Source organism: Panthera tigris, chromosome B1 (genome assembly GCF_018350195.1).
Source record: "Panthera tigris isolate Pti1 chromosome B1, P.tigris_Pti1_mat1.1, whole genome shotgun sequence".
NCBI classification, from domain to species: domain Eukaryota; kingdom Metazoa; phylum Chordata; class Mammalia; order Carnivora; family Felidae; genus Panthera; species Panthera tigris.
The window spans coordinates 81,906,547-81,929,679 of record NC_056663.1 but is presented as its reverse complement, the minus strand read 5'-3'; the positions used below and the strand labels follow the sequence as shown (position 1 = coordinate 81,929,679).

The window sequence follows — 23,133 nt, the reverse complement described above, 5'->3', positions numbered from 1 at the left end:
ATACTCCGAACACTAGAGTAAACACAAAAGAAAAAAGAAAAAGTTATAGCTAAGAAGCCAATAACAGAGACAAAGTGGAATAAATAAAAATACTCAATCTAAAAAAGGAGGAAAAAAAATAGAAAGCAAATAGAGAATAGACAGAACAAATAAAAAGCATATAATAAGGAAAAGGATTTTAAACCAAACTGGATCAGTACTTACACCAAATATGAAGGGTCTAAATACCTCAATTACAAGTCATAGGTTGTTGGGACACCTGGGTGGCTCAGATGGTTAAGCATCTGACTCTTGATTTAGACTCAGGTCAAGGCTCATGGTTCATCGTTTTTAGCCCTGTATCAGGCTTTGCGCTGACATCACTTGGAGCATCCTCTCCCCCCATTCACACTCACATGTGAGCTTTCTCTCTCTCTCTCTCTCAAAATAAATAAATAAACTTAAAAAATTTTCTTTTCAACTCACAGGTTGTCATATTGGCAAAAATAAACAAAACTCAACTATATGCTGCCTACAATAAATGCACTTTAAATATAAATACAGAAATAAATTAAAAATAATAGGATGCAAAAAAATCTGTTAACACTATTCAAAAGAAAAAAAAAATGCTTGTATTAATAACAAAATAGATATTAGAGCAAAGATCATTCCCAATGATAAAGAAGGACATTTCATAATGACAAAAGAGATAATTTGATAGGAAGATATAGCCATCCTAAATGTTTATACACTCAATTAACAGAGCTTGAAAATATATGAAACAAAGACTGACAGAACTGTAAGAAGAAACAGAAAAATCCTCACCATAGTCAAAGATGTCAATATTTCTCTGTCTCTCAATAATTGACAAGACAAGTAGACAGAAATTTAGTAAGGAAACAGAAGACTGAACAACACTATCTGCCAAATCAACCTGATGAACATTTAGGGAACACTCCACCCAAAATATATACATTCTTTTCAATTTTACACAGAAGGTTTACCAAGATAGACCATTTTTCTATTTATAAAAAAGTCTCAAAAATGTTTTAAAAGAATCTGTTCATACACATTATACTCTTTGACTACAATGAAATTGAATTAGAATCAACAGAAAGGCCTCAAAAATATACCCAAGTATTTGGAAAATAATTAAAACACTTTAAATAACCTATAAGTCAAAGAACTCAAAGGGAAAATTAGAAAGTATTTTGAACTGATTGAAACTGAAAATACAGCATTTTAAAATTTGTAGCATGTGGCTAAACCAGTATGAAGGGGAAAATGTATAGTGCTAAGTGCCTACATTAGAAAAAGAGAGAGGTCTCAAATTAATGACCTCAGGTTCCATCTTAGGCAACTAGTAAAATCATAGCAAATGGAATCCAAAGTAAACAAAAGAGAGTAAACAATAAAGATCAAAGGGGAAATCAATTAAATAAAAAACAAAAACAACATAGGGGCACCTGGGTGGCTCCGTTGGGTGAGTGTCTGACTTTGGCTCAGGTCATGATTTCATGGTCTATGAGTTCGAGCTCTACATTGGGCTCTGCACTGATGGTGTGGAGCCTGCCTGGGATTCTCTCTCTGCCCCTCCCCCACTTCCTCTCTCTCTCTCTCTCCCTCTCTCTCTCTTTCTTAAAATAAATAAATTAAAAAAAACAATAGAAAAAAATCAGTGAAACCAAAATCTTGTTGAGAAAAGCAACAAAACTGATAAATTCTCACTCATATTGATCAAGAAGCAAAACAGAAGACACAATCAATATCCAAAATGACAGAGGTGACATTACTACAGATTCTATAGAATAAAAGGATAACAAGGCAATACAGTTGACCCTTGAACAACCTGGGTTGATATTGTGCAGGTTCACTTATATGTGGATTTTTTTTTCAATAAATATAATATAGTATATTATATTTCTTTTCACTAGCTCAATTTATCATAAGAATACAGCATATAATACATATAACATGCAAAATATGTGCTAATTGAATGTTTTTTGTCTTATTATTTTAGAGAGGGATCAAGGAAGTGGGGGAGAGAGAGGCAGAGGGAGAGAGAATCTCAAGTAGGCTCCATGCTCAGTGCAGAGTCTGACATGGGGGTCTCAATCTCACTACCATAAGATCATGACCTGAGCCAAAATCAAGAGCCAGATGCTCAACCAACTGAGCCACCCAGGCACCCCTGCTAATTGAATATGTTATCGGTAAGGCTTCCAATCAACAATGGGCTATTAGTAGTCAAGTTTGGGGGGAGTCAGACATTACACATGGATATTCAACTGCCAAAGAGGATGGAAGACAAAAGGATGACAGAAGGGACTTGTTCTTCCTCTTACCTTGCTTTTCCTGCCTGCATCACTCTGGCATCAACCCCTTATCTTGTGTTATGGATTAAATTGTGTCTCTGCCCCACAATGATATTATAGTCCTAACCCCTAGTACCTATGAATGTGAACTTATTTGAAAATCAAGTCTTTGTAGATGATCAAGTTAAGAGGAGGTGGACTTTAACCCAAGGACTGGTGTCTTTATACACAAAGAGGAAATATGTACACATAGACAGATATGGACATAGGGATATGATATGAAGATATAAAGGGAAGTCAATTTACAAACCAAGGAAAAGAACCCCTGAGCCTACCAGAACTAGAAGAAAGGCACAGAACAGATTCTCTCATATCCCTCAGAAGGAACCAAGCCTGATGGCGCTTTGATTTCAGACATGCATTCTCTAGAACTGTGAGGGAATAATCTCTCTATTGTTTTAAACTACCTAGTTTGTGGTACTTCATTATGGCCATCTTAGAAACAAATATACCCTATCAGTGGCAGGTGGTTCCAGTCTCTAGCTTCCTTCCAGCACTGCCATAATCTATTTCATTCCACCACCCTGGGGAGTACCTGCAAGTGCTGGGCTGCAGCCCTGTCTCCGTGAGGCCATCAGAGCTCAGTCAGCTTCTGGGTTCTGTTAACCCCCATTCTTCCTTTGTTCCTCAGTCCGTAAGGATGGGAGCAGCTCCTTGCAGTTACTGTTTTACTTTGGTGTTCCTTTTGTGTTTTCAGTTTCCTGACACCCATTTAACACATGCCTTATACTTAATTCACACTGTGGATATAGGAAATAGCTAGCACAGTTTCTTCACTTCTGGTAAGAACCCTGAGTTCATCATTCATTCAGAGTAAAAGCCAAAGTTGGAAACCTAGCTTATAAAATCCTATACAATCTGTGCCCTTCCCCTGGCTACTTCTCGGCCTGCTTTTCTCATCATTTCCTTGGTCACAGCCACACTGATGTCTTTACAAATCCTTAGACCTACTAAGCATGCTTGCTTCATGGCCTTTGACTTGCTGTTCCCTATGCTTGTGGATATCTGCATGCATGTGGCTCCCTACTTCAAGTCTCTGCCCATACCTCTGGAGACATCTTTCTTAACAATGTGTACAAAATTATTTCTCTCAACCCCTGCCTTCTCTTTCCCCATAACCCCCTTCCTCTATAGCAAGCATCCCCTTCTGGCGAATGTCATATCCATGTTATCTACTGCCTTCCCTAGTAGACTGCAAGATCCATGAGAGAATCATTGTTCGCTGCTGTGTCCCCAGTGCCCAGAGCAGAGTCTGGCACACAGCAAGTGCCAACATTTGAAAGGACGACTGAGTAACTGTAGAAAAATACTCATCAGCAGACCTACCGTGTGTCAGTGTGCTTGACCTGTAACGAATCTTTAATTTTTAAAAGATGCGTGATTATTCTTTGGCTTTGTTGGCTGCCCTTCCTCTGTGGAACTGTACTTTATAATAGCATCTCTTGAAATTCTTTAATGATAGTGCACTTTAAGTTGCATGTTCCCTTTTGTTTAACAATTTAGATTTTTTATAATGCAAATATTTTCTCCATTTTCCAACCTTTAAAAGTATTAATTTGAGGCGCACCTGGGTGGCTCTGATGGTTAAGTGTCTGACTCTTGATCTCGGCTCAGGTTATGATCTCACTGTTTGTGAGATCAAGCCCTCCATCGGGCTCTGCGCTGACAGTGCAGAGCCTACTTGGGATTCTCTCTCTTCTTCTCTTGGCCCCTCTACTGCATGCTTTCTCTCTTTCTCAAAATAAGTAAGTAAAATTAAAAAAAAAGTATTAAGTTGAATAAGACTGGTCAGCCAGCAGAATTTCTGAAGAGACTGGCCACTGTATGAGACAGGTGTAGGACATTGTATGAGTAGGATGATTAAAGAGTATGAAATGTATGACACTGTACGATGAGATTCCTCCCTGGGATGGCCCGACAAGAAGGAAATGCAATTCCTACCCTCATAGAGCTCAAAGTCTCATGGATATTTAACTCCCACGAAGAAAAAAAATCTCAACAGTTATCCCCAATGCACAAATGAAAACAAAGAAAACATAACACATAAGTGCTGGTTAGATAAGATGCAACAGGCTGAAGGGTCATTCAAACTACAATAATCCCTCAATGTTGAGTAAAAATCCAGGATTTAAAGAAAGAGACAAAGACAAATGAGGATTAGGTACCTGCAAAAGGAAATGACACATACATGAATATAACTTCATTAGTTTCCTAGAGTTTATAAACTACACTATAAATTTAACCTCTCTCCTTTCTTAGTTACCTCTTCATTCTGTGCCCCTGCTTAAATGTCTCCTATTCTATTCTGAATTCACATGTTTCTAAACTTCAAATGTTTTTAAACTTTAAATGGTAGTTTCTAAACTTTAAATAAACTCTTTCCAACTCACCTCACAGGTCTCAACTGAAATGTCATTTTCACAGAGAGACTTTTCAGTGACTCAGTCTGAACTAAGTGTGCCTTGTTATTCTCCATCATAGCATGTCTCTCACACCCCTTACCACAATTTATAATTGTGGGTTAATTTATGACCTTATCATTTATCCTCCTTGCTAGATAATAAACTACTTAGAAACAGGGTCATTACTGCACATATACTGCACAGCCCAGTGGCTGGTACTCAGTATACACTTGTTGAAATGTAATAGTGCATATGTTTCTGCAAAGGCTAGAAATCCATACGTAAAACTGATTCCAATATCCAAAATAGTTTTATTTTCAACATTTACTAAGTTTAAGTTGTGCTAATTGCTGATACATAGAAACATGTAACCACATAACTATATATACATACACATATAAATACATACAAACATAATTCATATCCACAGTAATATTTTGAACTTTATCCATGAAATTAACTTCAATTTTGGTCAAATATTTCATCTTTTACAATAAACCTAATCTGTTCACAAGAATCTTCAATCCGTCCTTCGTACAGGGTATGACCTGCATGTAGGTGGCAATCTTAGAGGGAGCTGCTCAAGAAAGGTGTGATGGGGCCACCCTAGTGCAGCTTTACTCCTTGCTCACAAAGACTTATTTGATTAGTCTGGCTGAGTTTGGTCAGATAGGGGGTCCCTTCTTCTTCGAACCACTGCTGTTGATTTAGCTGAAGAGGGAGAGCTCCTTGATGAAGATCATTTTCATGTGCAAGTGTGCACAGAGCTGCGTCACATCCAAGTGGACTTTCAAGGCTCAATCTTAAGAAATAACCCAATGTCGATTCTTGACTCCTAAAAATTATGCCGTCAAGTTGGCTACAGGTGAACTATGCAACTTCCCTCTGCGGAAGAAAAAAAAAAAGTATCAGAAGTGACTTTACTTGTACAAAACTGCTTAGTGACTATACCAGTGACACTGAGAATAAATAAGCTGAGTTATATCATCAGTGACCCGATTTATTGACTCGTCATGACTAACAATACATGGGATCAATTCTAGCTCCCATGTAACAAGAAAGAAAATGCGTGTCTCATTTCAGTAATCTTTTATAAACTCTATTTCTTAAAACATAGGGTCACAGATTATAACAGCCACATAACTTTTTTTAACCAAAATTAATTTACCTTTTAAGTGTCCTTAGTCTTGAAGTACAAACCATAAGGAAGGCCTGTTCCAAAACTACTAAGATGAATTCATCACTTGGAGTCAGAGCTCAAACCACTGAAATATAATTTAAAAGATTTTGTTTTGTTTTGTTTTGTAAATAGAACATAAAACTGGTTATTTGGGAATAAAGGATTGGATAGTGGAAACCAACCCAGATCGGGTCCCTAAATCCTGTTTTTTTAAGCTACCTAGTTAGACGAGATTGTAAAATGATGATTTAATCTTGATGGAATGTCTGTTTTCTCCTGTTTATTAAATGAGAGTTTAAAGTCTTAAGTCCTTATAGTTCTACGATTTATTTTATATTAAAAGTCCTTGATGTAGGAAGCATGTCAGATAAAGCAGTCTGTGGGATCAGAAGTAGCATTTGTGATCACACATAGAAAGAACTCATGTACATACAACAGGCCCTGGGAGAAATGTTAAGGATGCCATCCCAGACCGACACTGAGCTCAGTACCGGACCAAATATCGCAGCAGATTTTTTTCAGGTATTTGAAGCGGTCACCTCTCCGGGGAGAAAAACCTACCTCCACTAGTAAATCCAGGTCCAGAAACTGAAAGGGGCAGAAGCCCTATCTGGCCACTGAGGCCACTTTAACAGTAATTAGTTTAATCCCCTGTCCACTTCCACCATCATCGACTTTCACGTTAGTTTGGCGAAGCTTATGTACTAGAAGTGAAGCAAATCCAAATATGGGGAACATTCTTCCATCGCCCAAATGGGAAAACTGCCTTATCTCTTCTTCAAAATCCCATCTACCAGAAAGTCTGCCTCCCTTACTCCAATGGGCACAAGGCACATTTTGTGTGCAACCCTGCCATCGGCTCACCCTCACGCCAAATTGCGGGCATCGCGTAAGCGTCAGGTCACCACTCTTGATAAGGTACAGATCTTTTTCGAAACACTTGTACACAGACTTCGACTAGCTGGGGGAAAGGTTATTATCTAGGTACATCGAGTTCATAGGGCATCCCGCTTCGGGACTCCCGCAAACCTGCTACGAATTCTTCCTCCAGAACTAATGCTTCGGTAGCCTCTGTATTTACAGCACCCCGGAAATCTCCCCAGGATTTTTTTTTTTTTTTTTTTTTTTCCATTTAAAATGAACGCTGATTCTGCGGCCAACTTCCTCTGTCCTCCACCTGAGGGGGGGGTGCGCTCCGGCGTTCCGGGAAGGTGCGGGCGGGGTCCAACTGGGTTCCAGGGCACAGGTCGAACCTCGGAAGGGGCGTCCGGGCCCTGCCCGCAGGACTGGGGGCCCCGACACCCCACCGCCTGCATGCAGACGCGCTTGTGTCACCTCAGCTGGGCGCGGCACCTTAAGCAAGGATGGATACTTCTTCTCGAACAGTCTTCGGACCGCCTTAACCTACTCGGCGGCTCGCAGGATCTGGGTTGTACCCCGGCCTCTAAATCAGACCCCAAGGAAGATCTTTACCGACTTGAGCTTCGCGTTGAAAGTCACCGGCGAGCAGGGGTTGGCCGTGCGGCCAGGAGAGGGAAAGGGACGAAAAGCTCCCTCCCGCCAACTCCAGCCCACTCGGTTCATTCCGCCCCCACTCCCCGGCCTAGTTTGGGGGGGGGGGCTAGAAGACGCCCCTTTTTTACTCACTTGCTCTCGGAGCCTCGGCCGGGCCGCTTTTAGCCGGGGGTAGTGCGGAGGGGCTCTGGGGAAGAGAGAGGAACCAGCGGGCCATCTCCGCGCGCCCGCGGGCCGGGGCCAGGGACGCCCCCAGCCGGGCGCCCTGGCGAGGCGGGCGCGCTCCGTCCCGCGCCTTCGAGGCTGGCTCCGAGGGCTCCGCCAGGCCCTCCCCCTCCGTCCGCCGCCGCGGCCTGTGGCCCCTCCCCGCCGCAGCCGCGAGGCCGTCGGGCCCGGGGGACGCGCTCGCGCCGGGGCCGCCCCCTCCCCTCCACCCCCACCTCGGCCCGGGCGGGGGCGCGCGAGGAGCGGTGACGTCAAGGGGCGCGCGGTGGCAGCACCTCCCCGCGCGCTAGTTAAAAAGAAGAAGAAAAGAGGGAGCGAAACATGAGAGGCTGTGTGAGAAGCTGCAGCCGCCGGCAGAGGAGACCTCAGCATCATCTAGAGCCCAGCGCTGGCCCTGCCTGCGTCTGCCCCGCCGCCGCCGCCGCCGCCTTTTCTGTTCCTGCTACTGTCTCACCTAAACAACTCCCGTTACACGGACAAGTGAACCTCTGTGGCCGTCTTCTCCTCCTCTTCTTCCTCCTCCTCTTCCAACTCTTTCTCCTCCTCCCACTTCCCAGCCGCAGCAGGAAGCCCCTAACCCAACTGACCCTGGCACAACTGCAAACGGTGTCATCTGCACAACCCTGTCTCGGTCCTCGGACTCCCCTAAGGCACTGGACCCATCGCCTTGTCTTTTATTTTTCGCAAAGTTGCATCGCTCTACATATTTCCGCCCCCGGCACCACTCTCTGCCTCTTGAGTGTCCCCCGCAGCCTCCTCCTGGAGCTGCGCCCTAGTGCCCCTGGTGGGCAGTGGCGTTCCCCCCCAGCCTCCCGCGCCGAGCCCCTGCCGCTCGGGGCAGACGATGCTGAAGATGCTCTCCTTTAAGCTGCTGCTCCTGGCCGTGGCTCTGGGCTTCTTTGAAGGAGATGCTAAGTTTGGGGAAAGAATCGAAGGGAGCGGAGCGCGGAGGAGAAGGTGCCTGAATGGGAACCCCCCGAAGCGCCTGAAAAGGAGAGATAGGCGGATGATGTCCCAGCTGGAGCTGCTGAGTGGGGGAGAGATGCTGTGCGGTGGCTTCTACCCTCGGCTGTCCTGCTGTCTGCGGAGTGACAGCCCAGGGTTGGGGCGCCTGGATAACAAGGTAAGCACGCACCCGCCTCACAGATGCGAGAGTGACATGCTGGCTAGGTGGGGGCTCCCTGGGGCTCCAGGAATGCTAGTGGCCGTGAGAAGGGAGAAAACTTGTTTGGAGAGTTCTGTCTGATAACTTTGTCTGAAGTGCTAGCGTGATTCGGTGGTGCGTTCTTCTGGGGTGCGCAGATAGCTCTCCCGCCCCCACGAGTCCGTGGTCGGGATGCTGTGCACAACTGCCTGTGTCAGAAAAGAGAAGCTTCTGTGGTACCCGCATTCTGGGCTGGGTAAATATTTTAAAAGAATCGCGATTAACAGTGTGTTTTGGGTCGAATCGGGCATTGGCTGCGGTGAAACTGTAAATTAAGGTGGCTGTGGTTTCCGGTTTATTTTTCTAGGGTAACAAGATTTGTGCAGTTTTCTCCACGTGCTCGGTGAGGGAGAGGATTGAATCGTAAAGGATGTTGAAGCATGGTTGGTTTATGATCCCCAGCCCCGTCAGAGGGGGTTGTCTTGCATTACAATAGTTAAGCTGCGAAAAGGAACTCCTGGTACTCCAGTTGAGAACCCGAAAAGCTGGCCAGAGATTTTGCTGGGGCGTATTTGTCACCTAAAACCGAGACCGTTCTCCGCCCCAGTTTGTAATGTTTTGAAACATTGTAAATTCAGGCTTTCAAATGGCAGCTAGTTGTCCAGGAAGATCTTCTCTAGAAACTTGTTTTAGGACTAATGGCATTTACACTTCCCTTGTGTTCTTGAGTTTAAACGAATATGAGATAGTGTCGATTGAGTGTGAAGGCAAACTTATTTTTTTTGAGTTTCCAACATCTTTCTTGTCATGGGACGCAGCAACGTGGGCTATCTACTGTACTGCAAAAGGAAAGGGGGGATCCCGTCATTAACAATCACTGCACGTGAAATAAACAATCAGGTGTCTTCGCTCCCCCTCCCGTTCCCCATTTTAGGTTTAATTAAGAATTCCTCTGTTACAACACTGCAGTTGTCAAGGTCTGAGAGACTCTTGGAAAACTTGTGCTTCAGTCTTGCTGGCCCAGGCATTAAAAAAAAAAAAAAAAATACCCAGGCTGAATCTAATTTTTATGCTCAGTTCACGGTAGATTTCACTCTATTCTCATGTAAACAGCTCCTACGAATCAACATATGTGTCTGGGTGGTATCTCTCACTTTGTTTTGTAACAAAAAGCCATATTGCATCATTTAATTTGCTCAAGTCATGCAAATAGGAAAAAATCAATAGGACAAAAAGGGGTCGACTTATCCTCCTCCCCACTAAACTGCTGCCCACACACAGAGTCCTGTTGCTTATGGCAAAAGAATAACAACAACACCATTGTGTTTGTTAGTTGGTTCACTAATGGGTGAAACTAGAGAACATCATTCTCTTTCAGTCCCCAGCTCTGTCCAAATGTTCATGCCTTTTGAGGGAGCATTTGTCCAACTCCCTCTATTCCCAGATGAGTGAGAACCGTCTTGCTGCAGGTTTTCAGCTGCAACTCTCTCTTTATTCTTACCATATGCAGCAGTAGTCTGCGATTCAGGGAACAGATATTCCAGCATTTTATTCAAAACAATGTCATTAAGCTCCTGTGTGGTAATTGAATTAAATCAGAAAAGCTACATTCACATCATCTGCAGGGTTTTACCAGGAGCTTCAGAGAAAGGTTTAGAAATATCTGCCATTAAGTCTCCCTGTGTGCAATGTACACTATGACTACACCAGTGATCTCCAGACCCCTGCAATGCTGAACTCTACCAGGAACATGAGGAATGAAAACTTTAACTGAATAGAGTGGGGAGTTGGAGGGGCCGGGGCGGAACTGAGGGGAGTTATAGCCCTAAGAGGAGTTATATAAAAAAAATTTTTTTTAAGAAATCATTCTTTAGGAAGAAATCTGCCACGTTAGCTATCCACATTCCTTTCCGTTTTACGTGCTTCCAATCTCCAACAAACCCCTACTCATTTGGAAAATGTGTCTGAATTAAATTCGGTACGCTAGACTTTGCTAGTTCCATTACAAGTGCTTTATAAACCAACAATACTCAAATTGTTCAAAACAGAGAAGTGATATAGCTATGCATGTGCATTCTTGACCTATGTTAGCTCTCAAGTTTTAATAGTTTTTAAAACATGTTATTTTATAATAAACTTCAGTGTTTCCTTGTTTTCCCCTAAGCCTTCCTGGCTTATAATATATGTTAGGGTCTTATTTCATAACGTGTGTACAGGAGAGATGATGGCTGTTTGAAAGGGCCCGTTTTTGTTTATGGAAAAAAAAAAATCTCCAGAAAGATTTCTGCAACTTTTCAAGAAACTACAGGCACATCTTTCTCCTATAGGAAGAAACTTCATAGACAGTAGCAAAATAGGTAGGAATATTCGAGCATGCTCAGCTGTGCAGTTAAATCCAGACTCCAAACTAACACGTTTTCTTTAATGTAATGAACTGGCATTGAGTTCAATTCTTTAATGTAATGAACTGGCATTGAGTTCAATTCTTCATAATGGTATTATGCTTTTATGTTTTAATTTTTTGTACATTTTAATAATTTTGTGTATCGTAACAAGATTGTTAACTGCCATTATAAACAAATATTGCCAAAATTTAGGAAGTGCTATTGTCTTGGCAATATTTTTGCAGTTCCTAAATACAACATGCTAAAAGGACCTCATTCCCATTAGCCAAATTGAATCCGCAGCCAACTGAAATACCCCCATTTCTAAAACTTGTAGCCACAGAGGCATAGAAGCTCTCTCTACCTTGGGTGGTTTCACAGCCAAAGCTGTCAAGGAATGGGTGAAAAGTAATTGTTTTCAAGTGTGCCCTTTTACAATCATTTGTTTGCTCTGGCTCTTTCAGGGACAAAGGCTATTGTTGAACACATCCAACTAAACAAATAACTCATCCTGGGGTCCCTTTAACAGCTGCCTGAGTACAATGATCTATTTACATATTAGCCTAAAATTGAAACTGAACTCTTTAATGACATAATCCAGCACTATAGTGCCGAGACGCATGTGTTCCACCCAACAGCTGAACAGCCTTGTAGGCATATGATTTTTAGAAATAACTTTTTGTGTACCCACTGATCTTAAGGCGACATCTTAATATGCTGTCATGTATTTTCTCCTGTTGTCTGCTCATCAAAACCACGTGGGTGCCTTTTTATCCTCTTTGTTTAGTTACTTGATATATAAAGAGAAATACAGAAGGTCTCTGTCACCCATTTTACTATTTGTTGATAAGCTATAGTTCTAGGCCACACTTCACTGTGTACTACGGTGTTCATCTTACCTTTCTTCCGTGGATTTTACTTTCTTGTGGCCAAAGATTAAAGGATGACCTTCCAGATGTTATAAATTAGTCAGCAACAGCCACGGTCATTACTAGGCATTCTGTAATAATGTCTCGAAGTTTTACATGACTTTCAAAGTATATTTAGTTTAAACCACTATAATTTGATGGTTTCATATATGGCTTTTAAAAATCGAAACAGGAAATTAGCTTAAATTTCTTCTTCAGATGGATGACATTGTCAGGCATAAAGTTAAGGACCTATATAGACACAAGCACATAGGCAAAAAAGAAGAAAAAAATACCCTACACACACCAGTACTCATCTGTCTAAAACAGAGTTGCAGCTTGGGCTGAGTCAGTTTAATTGACTTCAGTAAGACTATTGGTTCATTGAAACCAAAGCCAGAATGATGGCTCTATCTATCTTCAAATAGGTATTTACACTGCAGACCTCACACAGAGCAAAATGTTACCATCCTGCTGGGCCGGAACAGCGTGAAACTTTACAAAGAATAATATTATACTGGATTGCAGATAATTTATTGAATCCTATTTCTGAAACTTTTGATGAGAGATCTTGTGGCCAGGACACATTCCAAAAATTGTAAAAGACAAAATTCTTTAGGCACTAAAATCAAGCTCTTCCTGGATAGCAGCTGGGAGAGTACATGGGGATCAGTTTGTTTCAGCTATAAAAAATGGAAGTATGCATATTCTCCATAAAACTAAAGGTAATTACATTCCAGTTTTCCAGCCAGCAAAAAAGGTGGCTTCAGCATCCTGCAGTTGTTTTGTTCTTAGGGGACTGCTGTATGATAAACAAACAGAACAAAGTTGAACAGTATTAATATTGAATAGATCTGGTGAGGTCTGCCAGAGTATGGACAATAAAAGACATTTAAAACATTCTTGGAATGCAAATTCTAAGTGTCTGGCATATGTTTCCTTTTAGAAAATTTAACCATTTAAGCAATTGTCATTTAAATAAATTGATAAAAATCAACGTGTAAATATAATTGTGATTAATAATAACTCTTCTGAATGTTATAGGTAGTGACAACACAGATGTGTGTGTGTATATATATCTATATCTATATATGTACATATATATATATGGTAACTTCTATAGAGCTTTTAATTACTGCATGCTAAAATTTCAGCATGCTTGTATTCAGTGATTTTTTTTTTAGCTGCTTTGTTCTTTCAGGTCCAAATTTTGTTATCACCTAGAATATCTTTATCCTAAAAAATAGAAGCCATGCCATTTACTCAAATTAGAACCTCAACTCATGAATGAAGTATTTGCTTTGAACAATGATTTAGAGTTTCAAATGTTAATTTCAGTTCCTAGTTCTAAATAGTTAAGTATAAATTTAGTTATATAAACTGAGAAAAGGTATAAAATTCATTCCCATTATTGTTTTTTATTATGAAAAATCAATGCATGATTTAGACAGCACTACATTTTACGTCTCAAATATTGTGCTGGTATTGTCTTCTATATTTATTAGAGGAGCTCCTGAAGTCAGTTTTTTAAAGTTAGTACTGGACACCAAGACCTATTTTATCTACAAATTACTAACTTCGGTGAATCAGTAACTCCCAAATTGGTCTTATTGAAAAAAAAGACATAATACTGTATAAATAAAGATAAAAGTATTCTTTTTTTTTTATTAAAACTCACTCAATCCTATACAAAAGCACTTTTATTAAACTCCTGTGTTTATTCACACATATAACATACCTGAGGACCTGGTTAGAAAGTTTTTCCTGGCTAAGATAAAATGAATAATAAAAATTGGTCTGAAACCAGTTTCAGCTTCAGATATTATTTTTCTACAACATGAAAAGGCAATATTCCCCCCACTTTAGGAAACTTTCCCGATGCAACCTGTAGATTGAAAATGAACTGAAACTAGAAAAATGTAATTAAAGTAGTATCTTTGAGAATATCCTATCACGAATTTCAAGAGTGAAATACATTTTTACCTAAGACAGAAATGATCATATCTTAAAAAATTCTACTTTACATACAGTTGGATAAAGGTATTTAGAATTTTAAAGTCAAATATCACTATGCACTATGCAAATATCGCTATGCACTCTGATGCAGAGTAACATGGTAAAGGGTTAAAGGGTCTCAATATAGGTGTCATTTAATTTTTCATACCCAAAAGATAAACAGGCTTTGATCTGCAAGAGTAAGAAGGACTTTTGTGCATCCTTACCCTCCGCTCCCCCAGCCCAGCCCAAGAGACTGTACTTCTAGCCTTATTAAAAGCATCCTGTGTTTCTGATATGATAATTCTTTTCAGACAACTGCACTGGCTAAGTTATACTATTCTACTTATATGATTACAAAAAACACAACTAGACCTAGCTTCACATGAATAAAAGGAAGTTTGTTTCTGATTTATGGCTTTCAGATATTTTCTGTTACCAACAACACAGAATGTGGGAAGTTACTGGAGGAAATCAAGTGTGCACTTTGCTCTCCACATTCTCAGAGCCTGTTCAACTCACCTGAAAGAGAAGCCTTGGAAAGAGACCTTGTACTTCCCCTGCTCTGCAAAGACTATTGCAAAGAATTCTTTTATACTTGCCGAGGCCATATTCCAGGTAAAAAAAAAATTGATAAATTAAATAAACTACTGCAGCATATCCTCACAAGATACCTGATCTTAAATGTTTGCTTCTGAGAGTGTAAAATTTATCTCACCTTCCAAAATACCTACTTTTGCCTCACAATTAACCTTTACAAATTTGTAACCTTTCATTGCTGCTAAAAGGATTACTATCATTTCAGTCTGCACACAGTATGTTGGTTTTGATGGGATGTTTTACAGTTCTTGTTAAATCAACACTACAGTTGGTAATCTACACACATTGGATTATCAGTACAAGTTTCTTGTTGGTGTCTTCTTCATCCATTAGCATCCATATCAAGACAGCCTCCTCTTCTACATAGCTGATATGCAACTGCAGATTGTCCATGGACTTTTAAGGTAGTATTCCCTTAATTAAAGTATCACTAGAAATCCAAAAAAAGTAACACCTTACAAAGCACCTTTACATGTAATGACTAATTTGCTCTTCAAAAACTCTATGCTGCAGGTAGGAAAAGTGAGGTCATCCCCATTTGACAGATGACGATAATTGAGCCTGAGGAGAAGTTAAATGCCTTAACCAAAGTTGTGCAGTGAGGAAGTGATAGAATAGATTAATAAGTTCTTAGGTTGACAGTGTCACGAATATACCTGCTCACTACCATATTTTGGGCCCTAATAAACATATAGATTCTTGGACATGGATTAATTTTACCATCAAAAGTTTATAAACTTTGGTTGTTACTGCTTTAGTTGGAAGAATCAACATAGAGATACAAAAGAATTTAACGACACAGATTCTGTTTAGTTAAGCAAAGTCACACACAAACAAATCTACTGAAGCTAACAGTTTATAAAACTAAATGGCATTGAAGGAAAAGACAAGCTTTAAGAACTGTAGGATGCCCTTGGAGAACTTTTTAACTGCTATGCATATTTTACATTTTTCTCTGACCCAGAAAAGTGTGGATTTTTTTTTATAGAGCTCTCGCAATAACCTAAGAAAACATTTTGCCTAGGATTGCTTGCTTCCTTTGGTGTACCATAACATGTATCTAAACCCATTCATGTGAAAATATTATTATTGTCTTTATAAACCACAACCATGTTTGTAAGGCTTTTCCTAAACCAGCTGTTTCTTCCTCTTTATCACGTTCCCCAAAAGCAAAGTAGAATAGGTCACGGTTGCATAGAAGGCCTGCCGAGAAGCGATAACAGATTAGGTACCATAAGGGTTTGCTGCAAATTTCAAGTCTTGAAGGTTTGCCTTTACCAATGTAAGTTGAAAAGAACACTGACACTTCCCATTTTCCTCTACCTTTATCTACTGGAGATAAATACAACTATGCTGTATTTAAAGACTCACCCAGAAAGTCTCCATCTATGTGAAGTTATTTTAGCTTCCAAAACAAACAACAAAAAGCAATATCCAGCAGAAGAAAGAGTGTAGCAAACAGCTCAGGAGCCAGAACTGCAAGCACCTCGCTCCCCAGATCAACATATGTGGTGACGAATGACAAATTTATTTTTCTACAAAGTTTGTATATATGTAAAACTGCTGAAGTGCATCAAGATGTCAAGTGCTTTTGGTGGCCACCCAGGCTGCCTTGAAAGATAACCAGATGAAGGCTCTACTCCAGTGGTAGAGAGAGCAGCAAGGGTGCTTCCCAGGGACAGGCTACAGGCTTTAGCAACAAGCAGGGGGGGCTTCTCCTGCCTCCGTCAAATGCTAATAATCATCCTGAATACTTGTCGCAAAAGTGAGTTGTAATAACACATTCTTTGTGTTAATTTAGGTTAATCAATTTGTTAGCCAGACTGATCCCTGGCACACAGTTGACCATTTTCTGAAGTATGATAGATAGAGAAGATGGTAATCCTCCCCTCAGCCCTTGCCCCAACACAGAAGGCTCTTTACAATTCTAGAACAATTATCTTTCAGAAATTGCTCTCAAAGCAAATTTTTAATATTTTCACCTTCTCAAGTTTACTTAATGACATGGTGTAACTTTTCTCTGGAGTTCAAAGTTGCAAAAAACAGCTACTTTGTGATTCTTTCTTATAAGAAGTCGATATATTTGACTATTCTCATGAACAGCCTCATCTTTCTGCAAATCAAAACTTAAAAATACAGCACTAAGGCAAATGCTAAAAGGGGTTGAGAGAGGAAAAATAATTTCTGAGATGTCTTCATTTCCCTCCATTGCCCAGAACGTAAAGAAATAAATACATAAATGATCTACCCCTTTGCTTCACCTTCATGACTTTCAGAAAGCACCGCCAGTCACTTGGGAATACAGGTACATCTGAAAGAAACTCTTTAGAAACTTTAATTCAGAAACATTCATGGTGTGCCTATTTTCAAAAAAATGAGAAAAGTTAAAAATTAATATAGTGAGGATATACTAGTGTTTTATTAATCATAATATTCACCAGTTGTGAGTTGACATAGGGAAGTAAATTCTTAAAACTTCTAAAAATAACAAATTGCATTTGGAAAAAAAAAACCCCACACACAGGAGCTTCTTGCTCAGCATCACAGGTCTTTTCTCCTGCTGCACTGTGATGAGCGGAGTAGATGCTTTCCTGTTCACTCAGTGATGGCATGGTGCACTCTGTGGGAAGTGTACAAAAGGACAGACATGGGCCTTGCTTCTTCCTTTACAGTTGTTACCACGAGTATCATGATACACTTTTTATCACTCTCAGACTGTCATCTCTTCAGCTGTAGGTGATTTAGTGTGAAATGTCAGTATACAATTAGTTCGATTGGTTTAATCCTGTTGCTAATGAGGCCAAGGTCAAGGGTTTGATTCCACTGAGTCTCTCTAGTCCATAGCCACTCCTGACCCCAGGGAGATATCTTATACATGTGTCTTCCCCACGAGAGCAAGCCAGACGGAATGGATGGATACATCAAAATCCACTGCCTCTATTAGAAAATGCTGTCAAGTGCAGGCCTTACTCACAATGGGTTTCGTTTCGTTTCTTTCTTTATTTGCTGAACAGCATATATAAGGAGGAAAGGTAACTTTTCTCTGGCATACATTCTGAGAGAAAAGCTAGGGCTTAGAATACTCCACAGAGAATATTTGTTTACATGAGCATGTTATGGGGTGCTTTGTGGTATAGTAGGACTGGATTCATCCCGCTCCAGGACATTTGATAAATTATCAGGAGTTTAAAAAAAATACAGCTGCTGGAATAATCTGTGTACTTCCATCATTAGTAGACTTGATGATACTGTGATGATACAGGCTGAACTAAACACCCACCTTCAGTAAAATGCTCTTCAGGGTATTGTTCCAAATAAAACGGTACTATTTGGTAAATCCTGTCTTCCCTGGCAGTAAATGTAAGCCCAGTGTCCTGAAGCCAGGTCCCTTTTAGCTCTTCACAGCAAAATATATCTTATTCATCACTGTCCACAAAATCAGATCATTGTAAAGTATTAATGAAAATGTTAGATGTGTGTAATTATGAGAAAATACCCATATCTTTATGTAAAAGTCTTTTGAGTTGACTCCCTCGTTCACACTTGTTCAGTATACTGAGATTCTATAAAAAGCTAGGAATAATTCATTGTTAATCCCAGTTTTGTTTTTGTTCTCCTTTTGATTTGGTAAGAGAACATAGTACCTCTGGAGCCACAGAGTTTATGAATCTGTACTTAATTAATCTTTAGATGTTCTATTTGAAAACGATTTCTCACTTCCGCATGTTTGTCCCCAGCTAATAACTCCTTATAAAATGGAATCAGCCATCAGCGTTGTTTGTTAATTTCTCCTTAAGATGGTATTGGTTTGCAGACTATGATGCTGGAATACAGGTTTTTTTTTTAAAGCAAATTTGAAATTTCTTCTCAGTTACACTTTGAATTTTTTTTTTTTTTTTTTTTTTTTGGTGATCCTGCAGGCAACCATCGTGTTGAAACAAATTTTCTCATTTTCACATTCAGTTATAAGTATATACATAGTATGACAGTATTCCTGCGTGCGTAATATTGGCATGGAGATCTTGCTGCCTGATGGGAGCTGTGTGTGTGTGTGTGTTTGTGTGTGTGTGTGTTTGTGTGTGTATGTATCTGTGTGTATGTGTGTAGGTATGTGTGTGTATGTGTGTAGGTATGTGTGTGTGTGTGTATCCAAAAAACGATCTAGCCCAAAACTGCAAAAGGTTTGATTTAACAACTCCATTCTCCTTCTCTTCTTTTCACCTCAGATATGATTGTTCAACACTACTGGGCAGTTTTCATGTATATTCTTAGCCAGAAAAGAATGGAGGAGAAAGTTATCTTTTGTAAACAGTGACTTGCTGAAGAAGAGTAAATGCTGTGCAGCCTTCATTCCTCTCCCCAATTTCTAATCCCTGAATTTTTTCAAAGAAAGATAACCTCCTTGCAGCTGCCTTGCCCCTCGTGTGGAGCACCCCTCCCAGCTACTATGCCTACTTTCAGTCTCACCCCCCATACCCCCATCACACACACACACGTACACACACACACACACACACACACACACGCATACACACACACATATACACACACAACTCCCAAGGACATCTGCTCTCACTTGCCTGGTTTCCAAGGATAAGATGCTTCTTAGTAGCCTAGTCAGATATTGGCCTTGAAGAGTCTGTCTCAGAAATTTAGAGGTGATACATTTTACTCAAAAGTTAGGTCAAAATGTACACCAAGATCCTCAGAATTCTAAGATTAGTTTTAGGTTTGAGAGGACCTAGGTCAAAGGCATAGAAAATAAACTTTTAGTCTTTCATGTTTCATTGGTAAGTCTCACATGGTTAAGAATTGGTCCCCAATTCTTGTTTTTAGAAATCCTTGCAAACCTGGACCCATTAACCACTTCTAAACATCAGCTAAGTTATAAGGTGCCTTTATCACAAAGCTGATAGGTGTACAGTAATCTAATTTGTTAGGTAAAAAATCAAAACCTTATGCATAAAGATATGACACCAGAAGCAAGAAGTTAGGACATCATATGAGGTCGATTCTGGTAGCCATATCATATTCTGAGAGCAGAAATCATCAGGATATGGAAGTGAATCTTATTAGTATGCCCTCCACCACAAAAAAAGCCAATACTTGATGACTCAAATTGTGAGAGTAATGTCAAAATTCTTTTTTGTCATCAAGTCCTCTTCTTTTTTGAGTCAAGTATAGCTGTTTTTATTTGATAAAAAATTCTTAATATGTAAGAAAAGAGAAAACAGCTTTCTTTCAGACTTCCTTAAGTAAGTCTATTTTGCATTTTTGTTTTGGCTTGTTGTCCTTGTTTGTTTGTTTTTTTTTTCAGTGAGGGTTGGTATACCAGCTTTCTGATTGAGAAGATTGAAGGGATATATTAAGTATAGTTTTGTTTTACAAAATAATCATTATTTTATATGAAGTGAGGTGTAGGAAAAAGGCACCTACATATTTGAAAATGAAGACTCTGTTCTTAGCACAATTACTGTGAGCCAGTCACTTATAGCATCTAATTACCTTGTGATATTCATTAGATTTATTATTTAATCATATGTGAGCGATAGTACAAAAAAAAATTTGTAAAATGACCAAAATCAGCACCTAATAGCCTATCTCTTCTTTCATTCTAATTTGTTCTTCTTAATAAGTTATTTTTGCTCTGGGGAAAAATGCTGAATAGTGATCAGATAAACGTACAACATACGTACCATAGAATCTTGCAAGCAGTCAATAACAATAACAAGATTAATGCTGGATTTGTATTATGTGTATTTCAGATGAGTCTTTTAAAATAGCCAATGCAATATTACTCCATTTTAACTGAAATTCTTAAATTTTTTTTGAAAAAAATAGAAATCCCAAGCAAAAAAAAATTAGTTTTCATTCTTTTTATTATTTTCCTAGAATATTCATATACTTTCTAAAAAATCTCTTACTCTATTTTATCTTTCATATAGGATGTTTTTACTGTGACACTAAATATTTCTAATGAGTCTTTTTGCATTTCTTTAAAGGTTTCCTTCAAACTACTGCTGATGAGTTTTGCTTTTACTATGCAAGAAAAGATGGTGGGTTGTGCTTTCCAGATTTTCCAAGAAAACAAATCAGAGGACCAGCATCTAACTACTTGGACCAGATGGAAGAATATGACAAAGTGGAAGAGATCAGCAGGTTCATAAAGATAAATGCTCTTTGATTTTAAAAAAAACAAAAACAAAATACCAATTGACAAATCTCGCGGTTTTATTAGTGAATCAACTGTTTCTGTGCTTGATTCCAGCAGCTATATCCTCCAGATGCTTTTTTCTTTCTTTTGGATAGTTTGCTTCTCTAATATCATGTTCCCTTAAAAGCGTTTAATGCTTAGACTACTAATCTTTTATTATCATGAGTTTGGCTTCTCTATGATTCCTGTGAATTTCATGATTACAGTTTTAAACCTGAACTTTATGCTTATTGTTAGCTTATGGAAATATTCAGCACAATTATCATTAGCAAATCAGAGTTTTATAAATAGATCTTAGAACCTTCTCTCTGAGGGCCTTTCTGTAAGGCTTAATTATTGTGAGTAAAGCTCATTTTAATTATAGTCCCTCAAAGATAAGATAATGAGCTTCTGAAATTTTAAAAGATGTAGCATTTTTATGTTGATTCTCTCTTGGACTTTCTGGTAGAAGGCTGTTTTATGTGTTCCACTGAAAGCAGTTTAAAAGAGTCCTGTTGTGACTTTTGGGGTTAACGGCACCTCCTGATTCTCAAAACCATTGATTCCTAGAGGAAGTACCTTTTAAAAAGGATGTTAAGTGCATCCTTTGCCTCCTTCACCTCAAGAAAAGCTTACTGGTTTTCTTTAACTTGTTTAGGAAGCACAAACACAACTGCTTCTGTATCCAGGAGGTGGTGAATGGGCTGCGCCAGCCTGTCGGTGCCCTGCACAGCGGGGACGGCTCGCACCGGCTCTTCATTCTGGAAAAAGAAGGTTACGTGAAGATACTTACCCCCGAAGGAGAAATTTTCAAGGAGCCTTATTTGGACATTCACAAACTTGTTCAAAGTGGAATAAAGGTTGGCTTTTTAAATTTTATTTATCTTTGCTCTGGCTATGTTAATTTTATTTTAGTGTTATCATTCTCACCGGAGGTATTTGTAATAAAAGAAAGAATATTTAAGGAGAAAATAAGGAGACAACATAAGGGAACAAGAATTATGGCAACTGAATTGGGACAGTGGCATTAAATGTCTAATGTTATTTGGTGACTATTAAGCAGTGCAATGAGATTGATATCTTGACATGCTTTCCCTATGTAATTTACACATTTAAACTAAGTCTTGGTTTTATATAGTATGTGTTTAAATGTTGTTTGACAGGCATAATGCGTAGAATTGTGTATCAGCATTTGCTAGTAGAAACAAAGAGGTCTTTTGGTTATTTGGGCAACAGCAAACCATTCTTTTCCCGCATCTGTTTGTGAGTCTGTGTCATAAAAAAAAATGCTACTTATACTGTGCCTTCCTTGTACAATGTTTTTGCAGGTAAGTCAAACGTTTTAATCTATAATTAGCCATCTTTATATTACATATGCACATATTGCCTTCTTTCTCACTTCTCCGATTGAATTCTCGTGTTAAATAATCTAGCGGCATATAAATAAAATTATTGTCAAGTTTGTTTTACAAGAGTGTGACATGCTATAATATTGGCAGTACTAAGCTGTAAAGCAAATTGTGGCATTTTAAAACTGAGGCACATTCAACAGCTCATGACTAAGTTAGGTTGAAACAAACTAACAGTATGATTTGGGAAGAACTGGTTATCTTTGTCATGTCTTACCTGGGGAAAGAAATCAAAGGAGGATTTATACTCTTCTACTCGTAGAGAAATAAACTCCTCCTTGCTTTGTTGAGCTCTATTCAAAGGTAAGAACATCAAAACCAGAAGAAACAGTCGGGGAAAAATATAGGTATATTCCTCACACCAAGTCATTACCTACCATTTAAAATCATTAGAACGATTCCATTAGAATATAGGGATTGCCACATCATTGACACCACCCCACTTCAAGAGTGTGTTGTCAGTGTCACTAAGACATCCTGCATACGAGAAGTACCTTATGGTACTTTTGGTCCTTTAAGGAAAAGTACTTCAGCACCAACACACAGATCATTTGGAAAACCTGTTTAGCTCAGTAGTTTCAACTTTCTTCCAGGAAAAGTTTTCATTAGACTTCACAGCAGATCATCAAAAGTCTCTTAAAATGAAGCATTTGTGTTTTGCACATAAGACTTCAATAAATACTTTTTGGAATGTGTTCTGATAATTCACTGCCAGTGGTACCTAAAAGAACAAAGAATTAAGATACGGCAGCAAATACATTACTCACTAGCAGTGTATTTTTCTTACTGTGAAAGTTATACTCTCTATGAAAGAAAAAATTGGG

General features: G+C 39.3%; 2 protein-coding genes across 2 annotated transcripts in view; one reads left to right on the top strand and one right to left on the bottom strand.

Moving 5' to 3' along the window:
- Positions 1-5,063: 5,063 nt before the first annotated feature.
- Positions 5,064-8,289, bottom strand: LOC122238073 (homeobox protein cut-like 1). The gene is made up of 3 exons (XM_042984754.1): positions 8,209-8,289; positions 7,584-7,962; positions 5,064-5,641 (listed from the first exon to the last, which is right to left on the bottom strand). Exons 1-3 carry the CDS (start codon positions 8,287-8,289, stop codon positions 5,616-5,618), a joined length of 486 nt encoding a protein of 161 aa, XP_042840688.1. The 3' UTR covers positions 5,064-5,615.
- Positions 8,290-8,505: 216 nt separating this feature from the next.
- Positions 8,506-23,133, top strand: part of LOC102958115 (hedgehog interacting protein) — an 89,190-nt gene continuing 74,562 nt past the window's right edge. The window contains exons 1-4 of the mRNA XM_007091773.3: positions 8,506-8,799; positions 14,533-14,725; positions 20,710-20,866; positions 21,559-21,760. Coding sequence (XP_007091835.1) covers positions 8,521-8,799; positions 14,533-14,725; positions 20,710-20,866; positions 21,559-21,760 — 831 coding nt within the window. The 5' untranslated portion in view covers positions 8,506-8,520. The remainder of the gene's footprint in view (positions 8,800-14,532; positions 14,726-20,709; positions 20,867-21,558; positions 21,761-23,133) is intronic.

What these genes read in the sequence shown, in the direction of transcription:
- LOC122238073 (XM_042984754.1), bottom strand. Translation starts at nt 8,289, where the DNA reads ATGACACCGTTTGCAGTTGTGCCAGGGTCAGTTGGGTTAGGGGCTTCC. An exon ending in AAGTGGGAGGAGGAGAAAGA is followed by an intron (nt 7,963 to 8,208) that starts GTTGGAAGAGGA and finishes CTTTTTAACTAG; the next exon opens with CGCGCGGGGAGGTGCTGCCA. An exon ending in GGCCGAGGCTCCGAGAGCAA is followed by an intron (nt 5,642 to 7,583) that starts GTGAGTAAAAAA and finishes TTTCTTCCGCAG; the next exon opens with AGGGAAGTTGCATAGTTCAC.